The sequence below is a fragment of the Gymnogyps californianus genome, chromosome 4 (genome assembly GCF_018139145.2).
Source record: "Gymnogyps californianus isolate 813 chromosome 4, ASM1813914v2, whole genome shotgun sequence".
Taxonomy (NCBI): Eukaryota; Metazoa; Chordata; class Aves; order Accipitriformes; family Cathartidae; genus Gymnogyps; species Gymnogyps californianus.
This window is the reverse complement of record NC_059474.1, coordinates 67,238,646-67,260,572: the sequence shown is the minus strand read 5'-3', so window position 1 is coordinate 67,260,572 and position 21,927 is coordinate 67,238,646. Positions and strand designations below refer to the sequence as shown.

Genomic DNA, 21,927 nt, shown 5'->3' with positions numbered 1-21,927 from the left:
GCACAAAAATAAATGTACTGAATCCTAAAATGAAATTTTCAAAATGCGAAGACACACAGAGGTAAGTGTAATGAATTTACATACGTAGGTACTCTAAAAGTGTATGTGCTTAGATGAAGATTTTAACCCATACATGATCCACTAATTATTTGCTTTTTAGTATATTTGGACAAATACCTGATTTGCCTGTAAGCCACAAGTGTTCACATGCATAAAACAGAAACGCACACAGGTGCATATGGTGAGTACACCCAACTTTGAAGTGTCTCAAAGTAGGTACTTTAGAAACACTAAAGCAGAAAGATCCTAACTCTAAGAAATTTCCAGTTTAGAAATAATTGTGGACCAGCAAATAGGAAAATTATAAACAATATCCATGGAATCAACACCATTCTTTATAATTTGCCTGCCAAAAGCAGCCCTTTGAGAACACAAATGGGGTATACTTACAGGCTTTGTAGCTAAGCTCAAAGAGCCTGAACAGAATTACTATGAATTTTAGTTGGTAGTTTATATATACCCTTCATCAAACAAATAAGACAGCACATTCTCCTGAAACTAATTTTTGCTTCCCTTTCTGAGAAGTTATCCATAACAAACATTCTTCACCATCCTGGCAGTCAAGAGCTGTATTCAACTGTATGCTACATGCAATTACACACTGGATAAACAAACAAAAAGAAATAGTAATCAGTAGGCTATAATAGGGAAACTGATCTGGTTGTCTCTTCTTGTAAATGTCTAAATAATCCTCAGTTTTAACGTGTTTAAAAAGAGGTTTCAAATTCCATAGCAACTAAAAAAAGGTTAGAAATAAAACCACCGTAAAGTTAATAAATTCTGCCACCTGCAACTATATTCCTTTTTGCATTAGGATTATAGCTTCATGAACAGAAAGAAATGACAACAGCTACCTTACCTTTTGAACCACTTATTACCAGGCCAAGTTCAGCACAAATGGTAGCACAGGTGATCTCATAGTCATGTCCTGTCAAAATAGCTCGAGGAGTTGCAAAATCACCTTCAATGAAAAAACAATAAAAGCAATCCTTGGTTACAATCTGTTTCTAAAATCACTGCTTTCAATCACTGAAGCGTCTTCAGTTTCCTTGGTCTTTGAGTTGATGTTCCTTACAAATCACTTCTATGCTACCGTTTGCATATGGTTGTTCTGTACTCGTATCTATATAGTACAGCAGCAGCATACTATAGGAATTCAGCCTGCACATTTACTAATGCACATTAATATAAAAGTCAGGTGTGTAGTAAAACCAAACAGAAGTTGGAGCACACAGATTTGCATTTTCCCCTCCCTCCGTCTCCCCCTCTATTTTTTTTTGTGGAGGAAGAGATCTAAGTCAATTACTACCTTTTCCTATAACAGGCATAAGTAAACGCAACTGTCACTGACAGGTACTGAGAGGAGACACCTACAGTGCCCAAAGATGAAGTAAAACATCCATTGACTGATTTTATTTTAACCTAGTAACAGTGTTGAAACCTCCGCCTGACGTCTAGGTCCTTGTAAGATGTGGAGCTTGGACCATAATCAGTATGAATTTCAGATGCGTTTGCAAAATCAAAACACCCAAACCCAACATTAATTACCACTGCTCCTATTAGACATTTCCCTGCAACAAGAACAAATAAAACTCTATTCTTTTTGAGATTCTCTTTGTAATCAAACATATATGGATACCATAAAGGAAAAGAAATTGTACAACTGGCACATTTAAAGGAAAAAAAAAATTGTTCTCCAGGTCAAGACACAGAAAGGGTAAGCAAATGCTATAAAGCTCTTTAAACAGTTTTATAACTTCACTCACAGGTCATTTGCTGGATCACCCTCTTCAAGGGCACTAGCATTCCATGGAAATCACAATGTTATTTTTGTATTACCATATAATTAGTTCATTCATAGCATTTTATGAAGCATTTAAACTCTAAAGAATGTATCTTGGGCAATGTTATGTAGTTTCAAAAAGGACTAGAGTTTTTAAGCAGCAGGGAATAATTTCACTTCACAATAAATGATGATATGTGAGATACCAACAAGGCAGTAAAGCAGTGGTAAAATCACTTTTTTTACTTCAAAAACAGGAGATAGTTTTGCAAAGAGACAGAGTAATAATAGGGCCAACTGACTCCATTGGTTACTAAGGTAGCATCATTCAAATTACATTTGGGGTTGTAACTTTTCAAAAGATAAAACCAGCATAATGTCATTAGTTTGTCCATGTAGAGCCTTAACAGTACTAGCAATACTGGTACTGGGTCTTATTAGAAATTATGGAATATATTAAAACAGGTAGCTACCAAGACCCTGCACGTGTACAGTGAGAGACTTCTGTGGAAAACAAGTGTAGATCTGGGCTTGCATAAATAAAAGCTTAGCTCACTCTCCATATTATACATTCTTCCTCAGACCATTTGCAACACCTCCCAGAGTGTCCATGTAGCTGCCACATTCAAATGGCTTTTTAGAAAAGGTCATAATCTATGACAAAGTATCACATCAAGGATTTTGACCTTTCAAAATTTGATTTATTCTGCCGTTACTGTCATAATCTGTAATTTATATCCACAATACAAAATCTTGAAAAGTAAATAAAACTGTTTCTTCTTAGATATATACACATACACTAAATATAGATGTGTGCATACATACACACACACACACACACGCATGTACGTTATCAGCCTTTTAAATCTGAAAATGTTTTGGAGCAACTTGCTGAATTGTCCCTAATCTCTTAATAATCATTACAAGCTATTAATTTTGTTTCGTATCATGTTTGGCAAAACACACTCAAACCCAGGAAGTATGGCAGACAGTTCAGAAGCAAAGGAAAAACTCCCAACAAATTAGAAGCGTAAGGGTAGACTTAATGACCTCTAGGTACTTCTCGTTGGCTGATCCTACGAATGCTCACAAACATTTTAGAGAAAGTTTGCTCTATTGAACTTCCCTCACCTAAACATGGGGCAGGCACCTTAGAAGAATCATAAATGAACATTATGTAGACAAGCCACAAATTTGCAGTTTTAGGGGAAAATGTAACAGCAACCATAACAGTCGTCTTATCCAGTAACAATTTAATTTTGTTGACCCAATTCTTTCTCCCTGTTGTCCTCAAGCCATAAAAGAGGAGGCAGCTTTGTGCATTTAAAGTTCTTGTTAGTTTGTTTTCTTCTAAGTGAGCTGCCTATGTTAGCAAAATTCTAGAATTCTGGTTTTATTGCTTTATTTTGCTTTCTTTTGCTTTCAGAAATCGCATTTAACACATACTTGCATAGATCAGCAAGGAATTAATCTAATTATATACTACACATGTTAATGAAACTTTTGAAATCAGAGAAGTTTTAAATGTACAACATTGCAGTGGAGGTAATGAATAGAAGATGTTCGAGTTAGAAGGACTTATAAGAAGCAATGTCTGAATGAATTATTAGGAGGTGTAGATAAACAAAATCCTTATAGTAAACTTATTGCTCATAGCAACTACATTACTGTAGGCTTTACTTACGTTAGGCTGTCAGTAAATATATACATAACGTAGGAGATAAGATTCTTAAAACAAGAAGTAGAAACTGAGCATATATAGTTACCACAGTCCACAGAAAAGTAAAATTACATAAGTAATACTCGCAGTCTTTTTAGAATTTGGACTTTACTTCAAACATAACAAGAGTATAAATCAACAGGTGGCAGGATCAGTGTTTCATAAATTATATCAACTGTTTACTAAATTACATTTGTTCTAAAGAAACACTTTAATGCAAAAAAGAAATAGAAGAAATCTGAATCGTATATTTAAAGAAATTAGGACTTGAATAAATACTGTAAAGAGGAGTCCTGTGAAAAGTCAGGCTGACTCCTTTGATAAGAATGTCAAGTATTTAGGGGTTTCCAAGCCTCTGATTTTCCAAATAATGGGGTCAACTTAAAAGCTGGTCGTAGAGCAGAACAGATTTCTTTAAAAGCTTTTAAACTGTTATTGCTTCAGAAGATTGTCATGGTTTTCAATAATGCAAAGAGAAAATTTTATTTTGTTGCTGGTTTAAGGGGGCCCACTTCAAACTTTTCTAAATTGTTTTAGGGGAACCAGCTTGCAGACCTTTTGAAAAGCTGGGGAAGTGACTTCAAAGGGAAAAGAGTCTTTGTCTGCTAAGCAGGTTTACGACCACTGATGCAAACCCTAAGGACTGAAAAGAATACTCAGTGCATCTTTATGGAAATCCTTAAGGAAGATGAACAAGTCAAATGAAATTAAAGATAGTTCAAATCCTAGCACTAATAACCAAGACACAACAGTTTTACAGATGTGCTTTTCTCAACATAGTACATAATAATATCCTTAGTCTATACCATTGCTGGAGTGCTACTTGAAGTTGAATGCTGTAAGAATCTTAATGCCACATTCACATTGCAACAAATGTCATCAATGATTTATTTAAGTCACAGGAGGTATACGTAAAGTTGTTTTCCAGTAATGGACATAATACTTTACCTTTTCAGTAGCCATTCAAATTATTTCAAAAGAACTCTCCTACATTCCAATAAATAATTTCTACAAAGCTGTTTTCCCATAGAAAATAGCATAAAATATCACTCTTCCTTAAGTAACTAAAGTACATTTTAAATCATAAAATTCAAGCTTCAGAAGATAAAAGAATAGCACATGATATCATGTCAGCTTATGGCGATATTTCAGTGAAAAAATGTTAGGCGTTTGGAAACTACGTTTAAAAAGGAACAGCAGGATTATAGCAAAGTCAAAACTTTCTTCTAGTTTAATGACATCCAGAAGAAGATACGCCTTACTGGATAACAAGAAATTGGTTTGTATTGCTGGGTCTTTCTCTGCTATTTTTTCAGCTTCGGCGATGTTACAAAACAAAACAGGATCATGACATTTTAAATCCATCAGTAAATTCCTAAAATGACCGCTTTCTATATTTTCAGCACTAAGCTGTAAGAGCTGAGCCAAACATAGGAACTCATTTAAAGAAAAATATCTCCCTAAAAAGAAATCAAACTAGAGATCAACTGAAAAACTTATCTCACAATGAAATATGAGATACTCTTCCTACTATTTCTGGGTAAGATAATATTATGCAACACATTAAAATATAAAATATTTGAGTATGCTCCTTTTTACGTTTTATGCTAAGAAGACAGTTAATTATGATAAGTCACAGACAGCCAAACAGTCATTTCTAAATTATTATTCTATGATTGCAGAGGCTGTAGGGCACTTTTAAATGGCAAATTAATTATGTGATTTTATGTCAATATAAAATCCAAATTAAATGAAGCATCAGTTAATCTAACTATCTTTTTACCTACTTCTTGCAAAAATAAGTGATTGAGTACTTTCTCAGAAGGACACATCAACCAAACCGAATTATATATCTAAGAAAATTCTTCTAAAAATCATTTTACAAATTTCACAATTTTGAAGTTGCTTCATATGATAAAAATTGAGGAAAACAATAAAAGGTTTGAAATCAATTTGAGAAGTACAAATGTACTTACAGAATACATGACATTTGGACAAAAGTGCTTTCAGCAAAATATAAGTAAATCAAGAAAACTAATTTGCTGCTAGGCTTCTATGTTAATTATATAGCAAGTTTCAGAGTTTAATTACATCAAAGTGACAACTGTCAAATATTATATAAACTCTGTATATTAACATTATTTATAGATCACACACAGTGAACATTTAAATAACAGCCAACTGGTTAAAAACCCATTTCACTGGTGCAGAAAGGCTAGCTCTTTGATGGATGTGAGATCTTACTAAAGTGATACCACACAATATTACTGAAGTATTCCTAAAACTTCAGTTTGAATAATCTTTCCGTGGTAAATATGCATTTTTATGTAACAGTGCAGTCTTTTCATATTATATAGGACCTTCATTGTTGTCCAGTTCTTCACATGACACTCCATCAGCATTCCCTCTAATTCCTTCAAACTACTTCCCATCTCTTCAGACTTTTTTTACAGCAAAAAGTACAACCTTATGCCTAGATGCGTTTTGTTTTTTGCAAAAAACACTTCAACCGTACATTTTCCGAAAAAGGAACAGTATCTTTGAACAACATATCGTTCTATCCTGAAGCAAAATCTAAAACCATAAAACACAGAAGATGCTATAGTGCTGTTATGTTTGATCAGTAAATAAAAAAAAATTAGATGTATCTTTTAGAATTCATTTCAGCAAATATAACACAGGAAAGGCTTACTGTACTCCTTCCCGCAGTCACACTGTACAACAGGAGACTAACATTTATTCAGTACTAATACGAGATTTTTCATACACGTCATGTCAAGAGAACAGGTTCGCTATATTTCCAGAAGAAACACAGTAAAGAAAAAGATTTAACAGGCCTTCATGAATTGGATATTACAATTCACATTTCAAAAGTCAATAACCCCCAGCCTCTTAATTCCTACACCATGTGCAATGCGAAGCTTTCTGGAACGAGTTCGCCCTTACTCAGGATTCATCTGCTGGAAGCCCTGGAAGTCATTCAGCAGGACTCCTCCCAGTGAATACAGACCTTTTTGAAGCCCCTGGGAAGTATCTGCAGGTGAATATTCAGGGTCAGTGTACACTAATATTTTAATATTTGCACCATCCCGACTTCATAGACTGCTACTTAAATATCAGCTTTGAAGTTTTAAAACGCTGTCATTTTTGTTTGAGAATGTTCTAAAACGGCTTTATGAAGGGGCTTTTTTTGTTTATGCTAAAAAAATAATATATTTTCTTCATATTTCTCTCTTGTGGTTTATAGTTATAACTATTCCATTACTTAGTGAGTCCAAGAAAAAAAACCAACAAACCTCAACAGAAAAGGAAAAAACCCATCAAGCAGTTATTTCAGTCAGAAATAGCACCTACTGCGGAATTGTTGTAAGATAAAAGACATCTTACAACATGCTGAAACTGACCACTAGTTGAAACTTATATAGTATTTCATACCTTGGAGAGAAAATAATCTGAGATGAGAGGTTTCATACTAGAATTCAGCTCAATTCGGCAGTTTTCCTTTTTTTTTTTTTTTGCTATTAAAATACTATATTAAAATAATGTAGTGTATTGCACTAGATGGATGCTTACCACCTTTACATATCGATGTAATTGGGAATACCGATGGCATACACCAAGTTCAGAGCATACATAAATTAGCTGTCTTTTAAAAAGTAACTGTTTTAAAACAGATACTTTTTCAGTGAAGCAGGCCATAATTCTAATTACATATAGTATTCTTGCACTCAGCAGAGTAATGCTTATCTCTGTGATGCTAGTGTTAACAGAATTTAGATCCAGAAACACAAAATAATTTCCTACCTGAGTTAGGATTATTATATTCATCAAATAATTTTTACAACATTTAAATTGGTAATTTTGTTCTAGACTATAAATTATTATATCTTCTGCATTACTCTGTTCTGTCTTACATGATATAGACTTTGAACTGAATGGTTATTTTTCCCAGCAACCAAACAAGGTAAATAAATGTGATGTATTAGTACATCGTCCCACCACTAGGCATATGGTGCACATTAAGGTTGTATTCATTTACCATATGAATATAATTCCTTTTACCACATCAACTATTAGTTACAAGTTGTAAATATAGCATTGTTTCTCCTGGAACTCAAAGGTCTGCATTACATCATGAAGCACTAAATATCCTTATCCTTCTGGAGAATTTCATGCATATAGTTTTAGTGACACCTGAAGCTGGATACTGCCAAAAAAGCAGCATCCAAACTCTCTGTTTCCAGTCTCGAAATACATACTGCCTTCACTTGCGTCTGGATTGTGCCTCAAAACTTGCTCTACAATGTTACTTGCAATTACTTACTCTGATTGACAAATCCTGAAACACAATCTCTCTTAGCCAGTTGAAAATAAGGATGATACAGATGCTTCGCTTAACACTGTAGGACATACTTTTAGCCAAAACAAATATTTATAGCACACAAACGTACATGCTCATGAGTACCAAATCACTACGACTATTTAAATGCTTTCCGAACCGTCCGTGAATGCTATTGCAAGTTCTTTTCAATGAAGACCATGTCCTCATATCTATCTATGACATGACTTTCTTGGCATTATATAAATACAAAATTATATTGCTTATGCAGCATCATTGCAGATTTTCAGATATACCAGAATTCATCCACCTGTTATACCTCATCTTTTTTCAGTTTAAATATTTGGAAGCTAGAACCATCATTTGTATGTGATTTATAGAGTACTCGGAGGAACGAGGCCTCAACCTCTTTGAGGTATCAATGTGTTACAGTTTAAAAAAGAAACGACAGTGACCTTTTGTAGCTGTATAATTTAAGGCTCTGTTCTAGATTCATGCAGATAGTCCCAGTACTTGCTGCACTGGCTACAATGGTGCCCTGTGAAGATACAGGGAATTGTAAGACCAATTACAGCATCAGGGCCTCTGTCCATTCAGCTTTCACGAGGCTTTCAAGACTAACATCAAATAATGCAATAAATGTTAGGTAGAAGACTATTTAGTGGTTGCTACCCTTTTCAAAACATGTTACAGATACTTTTCTAAGCCTTGTGGGTCTTCTCTATGAAATAAGTTTTACTGAATTTGACTTAACAACAGGAACAGAAAAATTTAATGTTGCACTTGCTAAAGGTCTAGTAAAAAAGAAAAAAGTATTCCATTTCTTTTTACAGTTGCACTTAACAAAACACTCCTGACGTATTTCTATTTCAGTTCATACGTTAACCTTAAATTCACATTGTATTTTCTTATTATAATTTTAATAAAAAGGATAAAAATTATACTACAAAGGAAATAATTTGTTTTTTGCACCAAATATGTGAAAATATATATTTTTAAAATATTTTACTAGACAGTGCTTTGGAGAGTCAGTCCCAAGATCAGCTTTCAACTCAATGCCAGCAGATGGTGCTAAAGGATTCTTGCTTTATATACAATAGTGTGCTACTCTGTCCAGCCATTTTTGAGAAACAAAGAATATTTGTTATGTCTGCAGTTAAACAGTATTAAAATAACATGCAATTATTTACTGGCCTTTTTTGAAGAAGGACTCGCACAGTAATATAACGTGTGTAGCGGTAAAAAAAATAAAAGTGCTATTGAACACCGAAAGGACCACATGCAGACTGTTTTTAAACTCTCAGTGCTGTACTATCACAGAGCAACACTCTTTTCTTAACAGACTGACTACAGGGAACGGCACCTATTGCCTTAATAGCTGCAGCAATTCCAAACATATTTTAGTATTTGGAGGCTCTGCAAATTTTTAGATATTATGGTAGACCACCATTTGACAGAAATTAACAATAATAGGAGAACTTCCATTACTAACATGATTACTGATTTATGGACATTTTGATATCCCTACTACTTAGCATGATAAATGCAAAAGGGAACATTGACAGATAAGATTTTTACAACTACTTCTCAATTGATTTTTTTAAGAAAAGAAGCTGTTATACAAACAACTTCCAAATTTTTTAATTTTTTTTAGGAAATAATAATTAAAATTCTAAATAAATATTTATTCTATAAACGTTCTTTAGAAATGTGGAACCTTATCTTCTCTATTATCATTGGTTTTGAAACTGAAAATAAAAGTCCAGATCATGCAGAAACTTGGCAACCAAGGTGTAGGTTAATTCAAGACGAGGATAAGGATGGGGGAAGGCGGAAAAGAGGGTTTTTTGCTACTAAGTTAACAGCAGACATATGACCTGCTTGAAATCAGTGTGACTATTCACTGTGTACAGAGCCAAGCACGTATGCAAATCTTCACAGAATTCAGGTTTACAGGATTAGTGTGTCTGAGTACAAAGAAATTATTACCTACGACATTACTCTTTAATCAACCAACACTAAGATGCTCATCAGGTCATATCTTCAAAGTTTAAATCACCTGCATTATCCACTTAAATAATTAATTATCAAGCACTTACTTATAAAAAGTTTAAATTTTCAAACTGAAAAATGTGTGTAGCAGTTAATGAAATACAGATGTTTTATCTTTTGCTATGATTACTAATACAATTAAAACTCATCATTTTTCTAGTCTCAAGACCATGGCTTTAATTTAATAATAATGTTAATTGATAAAAAAGTCTTCCAGGCATTCAAATACTTATTTCAGAATTGTAGCTATAAAAAACCCAAACAAAATAAATTTCTTTTAAAAGTAGCTTGGATAGTAGCTAGACTGTTCTTCGGCAAGACAGGAAACTGGTGATTAAATTTTGAATCCTTTGGGAGATTTCATATTTTATAAACTGAAAAGATTATGTATTTTAAAAATCTGTATCTGAGGAAGATATTCTATGTTAGCCATAGTAAAAGTGTTCAATGAATCCTCTCAATTAAATCTCAGTTAAGTCCAGTCATTGGTTTTTTTAAGTACGAAATCACGTGCTTACATTCACACATGTGCCCTGCTACACAGCTACACTATCAAAAACATTTAATTTCTCTAACACACTTCAGAAAACCTGAATATAGTACCCTTTAAAAAATATAAAACTATGCAATGAAAGCACCCCCTTAATCCTCGTGATGCAAATGTGATACACAGAGAGTAACATTTTCTAGTTTTATGGGCTAACATAAAAGAGGTAATATAATTTGTTTTATTCACATATGTGTGGAAGATCAATGCAATAACTCAGAAGAGTTCACATTAGTATTAGTAGTAGTAATACAGTTATACACAGACTCTACATGTTATTAGTACTGAATACTTTTATCAGTTAAGCCTTAATTTCATTAAGCAAATCAGACTTCTAAATTAGATATCTTTTTGTTTTTCAAAATATGAAAACTAAAAAATAATTATGAACAAATCTGTAGATATTTTGAAATCAATAGAACAGTCTCTTCATATTCTATGAATATAGTGCAAGAATAGCAGAAAAGTGCTTTAGCTTCACCTTGACTATGGAAACGCCTACCATTTTATAAGCACAAACCATTTTATAAGCACAAACAATATTAAGACAATTAAATTCACCACTGTAAACCTCCCCTCCAAGAAAGTACAGCCAAACAAAATAATTACAGTGAAAAAACAAAAACTTTGAAGACATAGATTGACATTCACTAATCTGATTAGCCTGGTAGGTATAGGTGAGGGATCATTAAGAAGGAGGATTGGAGAAAATGGGATATTCCAACTACAAAGACGTTTGTTGGTAAAGGAATACAACAAGTATGTGTGTAGCAAGTAATTTGGTGACAATTTTTAATATATAAGCAACAGCTAGAGATGACCTCCTAGATATGATTATAACCAATATAGCAAAAGAGATCAAAAACAAGGTGGTGAACTTACAGGAAAGTGGTGAAGATATGAGAGTGTTCAATATGCTTTATAAGGGAAAGAACAAGGACAACAAGATAATTTTTCGAAGTATTTTGGGAAGAGAGGTTTCAATAGCTACAGAACATTGTTCTGTAAGATCTCATGGGAGCTAAGTATAGAGAAAAACAAAGGAAAAGGTAATAAGGATACTAGTGAAAACTGCTCTAATACAGCAGAAAGATAAGACAGACAAGAAGATACCAGCTGGCACAACCGAAAGTTCTCCAGTGACTGTAAACACAGGAAAGTCAGGCAGAAAAATCAAAATAAGTGACATTTTTCTGAACCAGTGTAAGAGACAAGGTGTGAACAAGCAGGGACAAAACCAGGATAGCCAAGCATAGATGAGATGCAACTAACAATGACATCAGGAGTAACAGTCACTCTATAAACACAAAAAAATATTAAATTTTCATGAACAGTTGGTCTGTTATTAAGAGCAAGCAATAGATGATGCCACACATTTAAAAGTATTTCAGTAAGTCTTCAATAAAAAGGCCAACGGCAGTCAGGCAGCAAACGTAAGTAAAAGCAGCAATGAGAACTGTTGTCTCAATTAGAGAGTACCTAAATGAGGTAAATGTTTGGAACTCAATCGGCCTGATAATACTGATTTGAGGATAGTGTGAAAATGAAACTACATAATCCCAGAGTTGTAAGTGTTGTTTTATGGATATTGGGTGAGGTTCTGCAAGACTAAAAAAAGTCTTGTGTTGTTTAAGAAGCAGGAAAAGGAAAACTGAGAAATTAGAGAGTAGTCTGCCTAATCCCAACAAACAGAAAAAATACTGGCAGAACATTTATATTTTTTTATATATATACACACACACACAATTTCCTAGAAGAATACAAGGAGATACGTAACAGCTGATTTGGATTTGTTACAAACAAATCATGTCAAAGCGATTTTTTTCTTGCAATGGCAGAGTAACAGGACTTGTGTTCAGGGAGACATCATATATTTTGACTTTGGTAAGGACTCTGGCACCGTTTCACATGGGCAATTTCTTAAGGAAAATAGGGAAGCACATGTTTAGAAGATGCTACTATACATTAGATGAAAGGCCAGTTGGAAAGCTATATTCAGAAAGCTATTCGTTGTCAAAATAGTAAATGTATTGATGGGCATTCCTGAACTGTGTACTATCTAATATTTTCTTTAATGACCAATGTGATAGAATAAGACTGCAAATTACATTTGCAGATATCAGTTGCTGCAAGTCTGCTGGAGGACAGGATGAGAATTCAAAATGAGTTTGACAAATTGGAGAAACAATCTAAAAAGAATACATTTCAGAAAGTTTAAAGACAAGGTTCCACAGTCAAACTACACAGAGGAGGACAAACAACTGAGTAGACAGTGGTTCTTCAGAAAAGACTGAAATTTATATTGGCTCATACACTTAAAGAATTAACACTGTCATGCTGTTTTGAAACAAACAGATATCCCACGGGGATGTGAAAAGTACTGGTCTGCAAAACAGGTTGTTTTCTATTTGTTACTGGAAAGGCTTCAACTGCATTGCCGGGTCTACTTTGAGGAAGACAGACAACTGAAGAGGAGAGGAACACAAAAAAAGTCAGAGGTCTAGGAAAACATGACTTACGGCAAAAGACAGAAAGAATCGGGTTATTAAATCTGGAAGCAAAGAATTGCAGGTCACGGTAATCCAAACAACTGGAAGTTGTTGCAACGAGGAAATAAATAATTTGTTCTCTACACAAAGAATAAATATGTAAGAAATGATAGAATGCAACTGCTGCAAAAAAGAACCGGATACTAGGCTGAACACTGGGAAAAGACTGCTAATGACAGGGTTTCTAAGGCCCCAAAATATATTTGCCAAAGTTTTTAACAGAAGGTTGGACAAACATCAGTCGAGAATGGTTTTGGTGTAGTTAAGCCTTCTTTGGGAAAAGAGAATAGATCAGGTGGCCAAAGCTCCCACCCCCCCTGTTTCCTATGGCTCTGTGATTACAAAGTAAAATGCAATCCCTCAACCTGGGAAATGTCCAAACACTAAGAGTTGCCACTTGAGCTTCAAAGCGGGAGTGGGATCTGAAAGTGATGCACGCCATTTGTATGCAAATGAATTCTCTCATTTCTTTTCTCGAGCCATCACACGCAGTTCCTCCCCTCACCCCCCACTTCTCGCCTTCCCTCCACCTCCATCGCATTAGGCTGGGCAAGTGCAAAACAGGCTTTCCGCAAGTAGCCCACCCTCTCCCAGTAACCTCTACGCATTCTACCCCCTATTCAGGAACACAAGTCCTGAAGCATAATGTCACCTCCCCAAGTGGTGCCTTGCTATTCGATCGGAGCCTCTAAATATGCAAAAGCCAACCTTGTGATACAGATCACACATGGGCTTCAAGGGGTACCAAGGGGAGGGTTACATCCCCTCCCTCCTACCTCCCCCACCTCCCCAAAGCATGCCACAACATGCCAAGGAGAGAAAAATAAAACCCCCTTACGCTATCCACAGTGACTTCACATCTCCACAGCAAATTATGCTAATTAATGTGAACTCAAAATGGCTCAGGGCTATTCTAAAGGATACAACTATTTCAGATCCTCTGCTCTGTTGTCAATTATTCCTAGGCTTGGTCAGAAATTGTCCACAGAAACATTTCTGCATCAGAAAAGGCCTGTGCACCAAAGTGAAGTACTGCCATGCTTCTGCATTTTCAAAACCAATTCATTTAGAAAGAAAAAAACCCTACACTTGATCAAAGAGCATGGTGAAATATTTTTTGAATTTCAGGTTTTAATTTGAGAAGGAAAAAAGGACTTAACCTAAATGTAATCAAGCTGTTTTGTGAAGAATAAAAATAGTTTCCAGCAGATGTGTCCTACATAGGAATTTCATATCTTTGAGATTTAAATTCAGCAAATTTGGTTTACATTGATCAATGCATTTGAGAGTTATTAGGGAGAAATTAAACAGACAGTAAGACTGCATAGGTGCAATTTCTTTAAGAAGTCAGCTTAAAAGTTAAAAATTAAAGAATGTAAATAATGAATATTTCAGTAACATATTTCTTCTGTTAAACCAAAAACATAAAGAATTTTTCCATACAGTCCAGTTGGCCAGAAAATTGTCCTTGATAAAGAATATCAAACAAAACACCTATTTATCATGTATGCCATAGCCCACCTGGCTTGTCAGCTTGAGTTAAGTACCATTCTAAAACATGAATATATGCAGCCAGAGATCAAGAGCTCAGTGCTTCCTAACGTAATGAAACCAGATAAAGGAGCCTAAATAAAATGTAACTGGTAGAGTAATGGGTGCCCAATGGGACAGTATTTAGGGTAGCTTGATCATACTAGTCTGCTGACTGATGTATATCAGAGGTAACACATACTATGAAAGGAGGAAAGAAATGCTCCTGGTTCAGATTATTTTTGTTGAAACTACTCTGGCATCATGATTTGGTACACTGCCATTGGGTGCATGTTGCTGTGAAGTTATTTTAAGATGGAAATTAGAGATAATTGAATAGAGAAAAAAAATAGGAAAAAATTATCAACTTTGAGAGTATCTAAACTTCCAATGAATAGTGCTCATTGAAAGCATGAATAAACTATATTTCGAGGTAAAAAATCATAAGCTTCAAATACAAAAAGACATCAGACAAGTTAAATATCTAGCATCCCACAAATGGATGGAAGTTACAGCTGCAGTAACAGGGCTCAAAACCCAACAAGTCTGCTGGTGCTTTCCATTTCTGACAAAATCAGAACTAAGCAGAAACAGCTCTTTTTATTTGCCTTTTCAAAAAAAATTTGACTGAACAGACATGCCTACAGAAAAGTATTTCTGGGAAAAATTAAACCCCCCAGATTACCATCTCTTTGAAGCAGAAACTGTCTTTTACTATACACATGTCTACGCCTATGTATAGTGCCATGAGATTCCAATTCATAACAAAGGCTTCCAGGCATGCTATATCACAAAAAAAGCTACATAATGGCAACTGCTAAACGTAGGAGCCATTGCATGTCCCTAAAAGTACAAGTTTAATAGGACTGCAAACAAAGAGACTCACCAGGTAGCTATTGTTTGATTTTAAACAGTAGTTAAAATAGCCTAGTATTAACTTTGAAAACTGGAAAATTTTAATACATTAGAAATTTGCATTCGAGAAGACAGTTAACAGATTATAACAAAATCTACCTATTCTAGTTACATACCAGGTACAAAATCTCTGCATGTGATCTGTTAAGGTCATGAAGGAGCCTATAGCCTCAAGGTCTTGTTCACAAAGCAGGCAAGCATGGTAAATACTCAACAAGAAGAACTTCTCAGGACAGGCCTAGGAATCTGCAAAGATGGGGTGCACTTGCAGGCCTTGAAAACACTATAAGGACACACCTACAAATGTTCATTGCTTCACACCAGTAAAATATTTAGGGTTTTCTCCTCAAAAGGGCAGTTTTGCTCTTCAGGATTTACAAGCTCACTTGACTGTCAAGCTCTTAAGTTCCTTTCACAGACTTTTTGGAGTTTCCAAGTTTACAAGCTCTGCAAAAATAGTGCAGAGTTTGCATTTTCTTTAAATTGATAGACTGCAAAATATGTATAAAGTATTCACAGAGATTTTGTCCCTCAACCAAAGCCATATTTATTTAAAGATGCTCATAAAATCCTGCTAGCCACATCCCAGAAAAGCTCCCACGTCTTGAATCAGACTGTTGGAAGAATAATGGGGATAGTTTGCTCTCATCCTCTGCCTGAAGATACTGTAACTGTGTGAACTGAACTTCGGTATCTTGCGCAATTTTCGAATAGTTTTCACAGTCAACATCAAATAATTTGCAAGTTAAATTCAGATATTCGTTCTGATATTAATTAGTTGTGCTTCTTCAGCACAGTTCATGGGACACAATTTCAGTCAAACTACCTCTTTTTTTCAAATTCAAATAACTCCAGTTGAGTAACAGATTAAGTATGGAACACACAACTTTACCAAATTGATTGATTTGGAAGATGTCAGATATTGTTCACATTATATGAAATTGTATGCCAGTTATAATTGCAATATATGCCAGATATAACAACACTGCTTGTTTTCCAGATGTCTATTTTGTCCTCTGCAGACAGCAGGTATGTTTTTACTGGTATTTAAACAGGGTCAGAGAAGACGTTAAGTGTATGGCAGAAAACCTAACAAACACACTTCTGAAGACAGAATATACTGCTTCTCACGCCTTCTCTTCAGGGCATTTTCTTTTTGGCTGAACAGGGAGAACAGCACCCCTGTTTGGCTATGATGCGCCGCCCTATTCACGTGGTGTGCAAGCTCTTACCAGCTGTCTTGAAAGGCTCTTACTCCTGTGAACTGGCTCACTCAGGCTTTTTGTCAAGCTGCATGTCTGCCGCCTTTGCTTTGGGTATCAGGAATTAATTTCTTGTGTGGAGTGAAACTGGCACAATACACAAACAAGATCACTTTCTACCTTTCCTGTTATATAATACAGGCACAGTAGGGTTGAACAGTCATGGTGTTTCATTGTTTTCAATAGAAAATTATGAGTTAAAAGAGAGAACCTTCATGAGTAAAAAGATTTGGGATTTCCTGGGAAATGGTGCAAGATGGAACAGATTAAATTCTTTGGCAAGTGCAAGGTGAATTTGGGTGGGGAGGGGTTAAAACTGAATTAGGCTGAAGCAGGGTTACTCTGACTCACTTAGTTTGGTTATATGGTATAAATCCCGCTGCTTGCACTGGAACCAATTAAAATGCATAGTATGTGAGAGCAAGGATTAGGCACGTAGCACCCTACCAAAGTGTTAAACGAAAAAAGTTTTAAGCTTACTTCTTTAATTCATCCCACGTGTCTGTCCTTCTTTCACCTAAGTGTCCTGCTCAGGCCATTACACATCTCATTACAATGACCTTAGTCTAAGTTAAAATTCACTGTCTGCATAACTCTATTGATAGCTAAGGTACTGCTGTGAGAACCTATATGCATTATAGGTTGCAGTTGCATAGAATACAGTCTGCACTGGAGCGATGTACAGTCTTTTTTGTTTTAAACAACTCAAATGCAGGTATTTAATGAAATCATCATGTTGAGAGAAAAAGATTTACTCAGATTGAACAGGAAACATAAAAAACAAGTTCCCTTCTCTCACTCCCAGAGCCACTCCTTCCCAATTGAATGAGTGATAAGACAAAAATGTATTTGTAATGTTCAGTATCCTATAACTTTAAAAATTAGTTCTACTTGTGCTGCAAAGCAAGCACTGTTTACCCTCAATTCTTTAAAGTAGAACTGATCACAACTACAAAAAAAGAAACACTGTACTTTGACGTTAATGTTACCTAAAACTTTGTCATGCAAAGTGTTCACTCAAGCCATTTTTAGACAACATCCTTATGAAACAGGTTTTTCTGGTTTTGCTTACCTCTTGGGTTATCACCAATGATATTGGTTTTACCATTCCAGTACCACAGTAGCAACGTTGCATCACGCGATCCTGAGAGAATGTAACAATTTCCTCCAATATAGGACTCAGAACGAGCAAGGCAGGTTACAACATCCCAGTGTCCAAATATTACTTGTATCAGTTTACCTGAAACATAAAATTGATTGGTTTAAAACTATGTTTTTATTCTTTCTAAGGCAAATTAAATACATTATAAAGTATTTTAGAAATATTTTCTTCATTAAAAAAGGTTCCAAAAAGAACTATAGTGGAGAGTACTATTTTTTTTTTAATTGATTTGGTGGAAACTTATTTAAAAGTGCAGTAGTCCATAAAAAAAATTGCAGTCCGTAAATGTTATACTTTATTCAAAGGCCAATCATGCCAGAAGGATTTTTAATTCTATATGTTTACATTCACTTTACAGACAGGAAACATGATGGGATTCTCTTTTAAGGTAAGTTTAAGGTAAGTTTACTGATGAAAGTAACAGTAAAAATGCAAATCTGATGATGATGTGGGAAACAGAATTAGAAGAAGCTACAGAACTTTTAGGACCCAGAAGGAATTGGTAGTGTGAGAGCACATATGTACATATAGCATATGCAGCTTTTGAGCATCTCCTTAAACAGAGAAAAGGAGATTTAGATGAAAAATTACTCTTGTACTCAGGTTTTTCCATCACCATTTAAACACTTGCCAATTACTTCAACCAGCATTATTCCCCTTTAAGAATTTCTGTAATGTTCAAAAAACCTCAGAAGACAGACCTGGAAAAAACTCTCTTACCTACTGCATATAGGACAAACGCTTGTACCACTGATAAGAGACATACATTTTAAAAAGAAAGGAAAGCCTAGGCAGTTAAAAATGCGCCATTCAAGAGTCTGCATAAACATGAATATGACTATTACCTTTTAACCTTAACTAAACAGGACAATATTTTCAGAAAAATGTAAATTTGGATGCTCATGCATAGTGGATTTGCATGTGGGAGAGGAAACACGTGTAAGGTCACCCACAGTAGATCTCTGCCAGACCACCCTGCCAGAGGCTGGCTCCTACACACCAAACATGTCCTGTGTCCTGCCGGTTTGGATCTGCCAGCAGCATATGTGATCCTATGAAATGAGAATGTATGCACTAAAATCCATCTCACTGGATTTGAGGAAGCCTAGCAACTGCAGATCTTGTAGAGACAGGACAAAAGATACACACACACACACTTCTTACGCGCCTACTTGGCCTATTCAGGTAACATGGGCCAGGCTAAATTCTGCATCCAATGACACAAGGAAGTGTGATGTGTGATGCCATTAATTTGTGACCTCAGATTCCTCAGCCCAAATGACCATGCATCCATTTGTGCTTTGGGCTGAATAAAGAATGAGGAAGAACAGAAGGGGAAAAGAGTGATGGCTTTGGAAGGATTAACAACACAGGTCAAAAAAGAAATAGGAAATGCAAACTACTGTACCTGAAATAAAATGTTCTGAAAAGTGTTTAAAAGTAATAACTAGTAACATGACAATTAGTAACACAAATCAGTGTTGGGACTCAACTTAAGCACATCTTAATAAAATATTTTGGTGCATGAATTAAAAACGATTAGTCAATCATATAATATGGCTAGTAGGACACATTTCATAGCCCTCTTTCTATGCAGTACAAAGGCATCGTATTCATATCCAGCCACTAAATACCACTAACGCTAACAAAAGACTTAAGGGAGTGATTCTGAGGAAAGAACAAAAATAATGTTACCAGCCTGATTTATAACAGAAGTTCAAAAAGGTAATTGCATTAAAGTGGAGAAAACCAGAAAAAAACAAGAGAAAGGTATGAATATCTACAAAAAAAAGGGGAATTACTTACTTTAGTACATGAAAGAAAATAGAATAACATGATGTAATTAAAGGAAACCTGTACATCAGATTTAAAATAAAACACTGACAAAACTTATTAGTCAAGTATAATCCTCCAAGAGAAATTGTGAAATGAAGTACTATCACATGAGCCTTTTCTGACTGGAAGGGGCAAAACCCTAGAAGGTACGCTTACTGTGCAGATCTACCTTGTATCGGAGAGGAGAGCAACTCAGGGATCAAGTCTTTCACTCATCTCTGTGAGTCTGTAACAGTGTTCTATAGAGGTCACCTCTGCACACCAGGGCTTTCATTTGTGCTGCAGGGTCACCTAACTGTCTCAGACGCTGACCAGTCGACAGACTTAGTCAGAAAAAGTTACTGAACTTCACAGCTAAGAGCAGCGAAACGCTCACACACTACATAACCTCACTTTGGCAATATACAAAAACACCTTACCAAGTGTATGTTTTTCCCTGAAAATTCAAGTTGTCAATTACATGGTTTAGATTTGAGAATAATTTAATTATGTGATATATTTTTCAGTTGTATAGCTGTAGGTATTCAACTACCTGAGGTGTTTTATACTTTTAGAACACAAGTTTATGCTATAAGCATCACTGAGTTATAGAGATCTTTCTTTCAATTATATTCTGTGTTTATAGGTTCTGTTCTAGAAAACAAACATTTTTCAAGGCTATTTGTTTGACAGTTGTTCATGCAGTTGCACTGCCTTGTTAGTTTTACTTTGTTACTGTGCAGCTAAGGTTCAATCAATTCCATCAAAACAAGAAATAAGCTTTTGCTCTTTCATATTAGTAAAAAAAAAAAAAAAAAAAAATCATTAACTTCATAAGAGTTCCTCAACTTTTTTGTTTGTTTTCTTTAATATGAGTTGTCCTCTCTGTATAGTACTATCAAACTTTACCATATGCACTCAGATATCCCTTTTTGACAGAACAAATTTTCTAGTTAATGTTTTATTTGACTGCTGTGCTACAAATAATTAAAAGAAAAATAAGACTCAAGTCTCTGCACTACTGAATCTAAAATGCTGTCTAGAAATCATTCCCACTGCTGGAGGAAGGTTTTATTGTGCTTCTGCTATGCTAGCTGTGCTGAGAACCCATGATTTATGTTAAAAGTATTTCCTGCTAAAAAAACCCCAAACAAACCCAAAATCTAATAGGAAAAAGGTTCCCTCTTTGTGTAAGTGCTAAAATATAATTGAATTCAACACTTGTGATCACTTGCCATTATGCATTACTGATCACATCATCTTTTTCCCCTGCTGTTCTGCCGATTTCAGAATAAGTCTTTCACTACTATATTCTCATTTGAATTCCAAGCAAAATAAACTACATCTGAATTCACTTGATTTAAACTAGAGCTAGAGTTGCTATATTGACGAACAGGAGACACACAGAAGACACAAATCTTCCACACTTTTTTTGACAACTATATTTTGTTATATTTATTTATACCATAAATCTTATAATTACCATATAATACCATAAATATTATAATCATTTATACCATAATTAGCTATGGTAGTAACGAGATGTCTGCTGTATCTGACTTACACACAGAGGATGGAACTTAATGAGATATTTGTAGTTCAGATTAATAGAGGACAAAGCTACCAAAATCATATGAGTTCCTTCCATAGGTGTAAAGTAAAACATATCCTTCGACATAAAAGAATTAGTTCTCTATTCATATAAATCAAGAATATAAACTGAATATTTACTACTGCTAGCTAACTTTTCTGAAGATCTCCTTTAAATTCACAGTTTTATGTAAATTTATTTTCATCAATGAGAAAATTAAACTAAGACGGGTCTAACTAGATGTCTGTATAATGAATTGTAGGCAGTCAATATGAAGTAAATGGAACTTCTCCTTTATACTTAAGGCTTTAAAATTGCAAAAATGACAGATACGCTAAAACATGCCATAAGATCTAGTCTTAACTGATTTTCATTAAAGACCATCCTGTTTTGTTAAATATTTTTGTTTGCCAAGTGTGAAAAACACTATTAACTAATATATTTAAGAAATGATGACAAACATGTAGGATATTCCCTAGGGATTAATAACCTGCTGGAAAGCTTGATGGCACACACACATTAACCACACTGGGTCATTAATCCCAAAGAAGTACTTTGCAGTAAGGTCGCTATTCCCATTATAAGATAATGAAAGGGAAAAA

At 34.9% G+C, this 21,927-nt stretch overlaps 1 protein-coding gene across 1 annotated transcript in view; it reads right to left on the bottom strand.

Annotated features, from left to right (window-relative positions):
- Positions 1-21,927, bottom strand: part of LRBA (LPS responsive beige-like anchor protein) — a 432,278-nt gene that overhangs the window by 12,122 nt on the left and 398,229 nt on the right. The window contains exons 53-54 of the mRNA XM_050895295.1: positions 17,830-17,997; positions 920-1,021 (exon numbers count right to left, since the gene is read on the bottom strand). Coding sequence (XP_050751252.1) covers positions 920-1,021; positions 17,830-17,997 — 270 coding nt within the window. The remainder of the gene's footprint in view (positions 1-919; positions 1,022-17,829; positions 17,998-21,927) is intronic.